Source organism: Dendroctonus ponderosae, unplaced genomic scaffold, assembly GCF_020466585.1.
Source record: "Dendroctonus ponderosae isolate FM_Combo_2020 unplaced genomic scaffold, Dpon_F_20191213v2 Dpon_F_20191213_6, whole genome shotgun sequence".
NCBI lineage: Eukaryota > Metazoa > Arthropoda > Insecta > Coleoptera > Curculionidae > Dendroctonus > Dendroctonus ponderosae.
The window spans coordinates 2,037,203-2,038,328 of record NW_026018814.1 but is presented as its reverse complement, the minus strand read 5'-3'; the positions used below and the strand labels follow the sequence as shown (position 1 = coordinate 2,038,328).

At 41.3% G+C, this 1,126-nt stretch overlaps 1 protein-coding gene across 2 annotated transcripts in view; it reads right to left on the bottom strand.

Annotated features, from left to right (window-relative positions):
• Positions 1–1,126, bottom strand: part of LOC109536374 (neogenin) — a gene marked incomplete in the record, with an annotated part of 34,863 nt that overhangs the window by 8,195 nt on the left and 25,542 nt on the right. For both annotated transcript variants that reach the window (XM_048667319.1, XM_048667318.1), the window contains 2 exon segments: positions 619–737; positions 795–955. In XM_048667319.1, coding sequence (XP_048523276.1) covers positions 619–737; positions 795–955 — 280 coding nt within the window.

Sequence of the window (1,126 nt, the reverse complement as noted above, 5' to 3'; positions counted from 1 at the left end):
TTTTTAGCAAGTGAACCATCAATAAGGAAATGTTGGCAGTTTTCTCAAAAAATGCTTGAATTCAAGAAGTTTTAGATTTGCGTGGTTTTTTTTGAATCCCCCCTCTGAATCCGCCCTTGAGGAGAAATAATATACCTAGAAGCACGGAGAGATTCGTGGGCTCAAATGAAGACCATATGACCTAACTATTTCAAGAAAAAACGTCCGGCTCCTCTGCTAATGATGGTCAGCAGTGGAACTGAGAAATGCGTGCGTGTCTTGGAGCAAAAACTACCAGGACTTTTTATGAGTTGAGACACTAATCTTTTTCGAACAATTTTGCGCACTTTGTAAAATCCTGCAGTTGTTTGCGCAAAAAAATGATGAGTAAAAGTCAGGTCAGATCGTCTTCTTTTGATCATGTGCTCACCGACGCACCCTATAGAATAAAATACAGAATTCTCGCCAGTGTCGGACGTAAGTAAATGGCGGTTTCAAGATCGAGAATCTCTAATAAAATTGTCTGTATTTTGGATATTAGAGATTTACGCATCCTGAACTCCCTCGGTTAATAGGTTTTTCATTAATTTAAAGTGGCACTAGTTTTCCGGTATCGAAAAAAATTCGATTTGTACTTACCAGGGCTTGGCAAGACTTTCAAGCTGGCTGCAGCCTGGATATTGCCGGCCGGATTGGAGGCGAAACATTGAAACAATCCCGAATCCTCAGTTAGAAGACCCACAATTTTCAAGTTGTTCCTGAAAGCCACATTGAACCACTCCAATGGGATTGCCCAGGCGCTCTTCATTACATACCCATTAACAAGCTGGTAGTATTCAGAATCCCTAACTAGTTCCCCATTCTTGAACCATAGGATCTTTGGCTGAGGAATCCCATACACGCTACACTCTAATTCTATGTCTTTTGACGAATAATCAGTCAAATCTTTGGGCTTTTTGAGAAATCTTGGAGGCACCTGTGCGAGAGAAACCATTACAGTACGTATCAAAAGAGATAGACTTTCGAGACCATTCTTTGAAACTAATGGGTTATTCGGGTTTTTAGGCCGTCGTTCGGTAGAATTTCTTCCTGACGTTTCGCAAGCACGAGTGGCTTGCATCTTCAGAAGTGGTTTGCTTGAACGCTT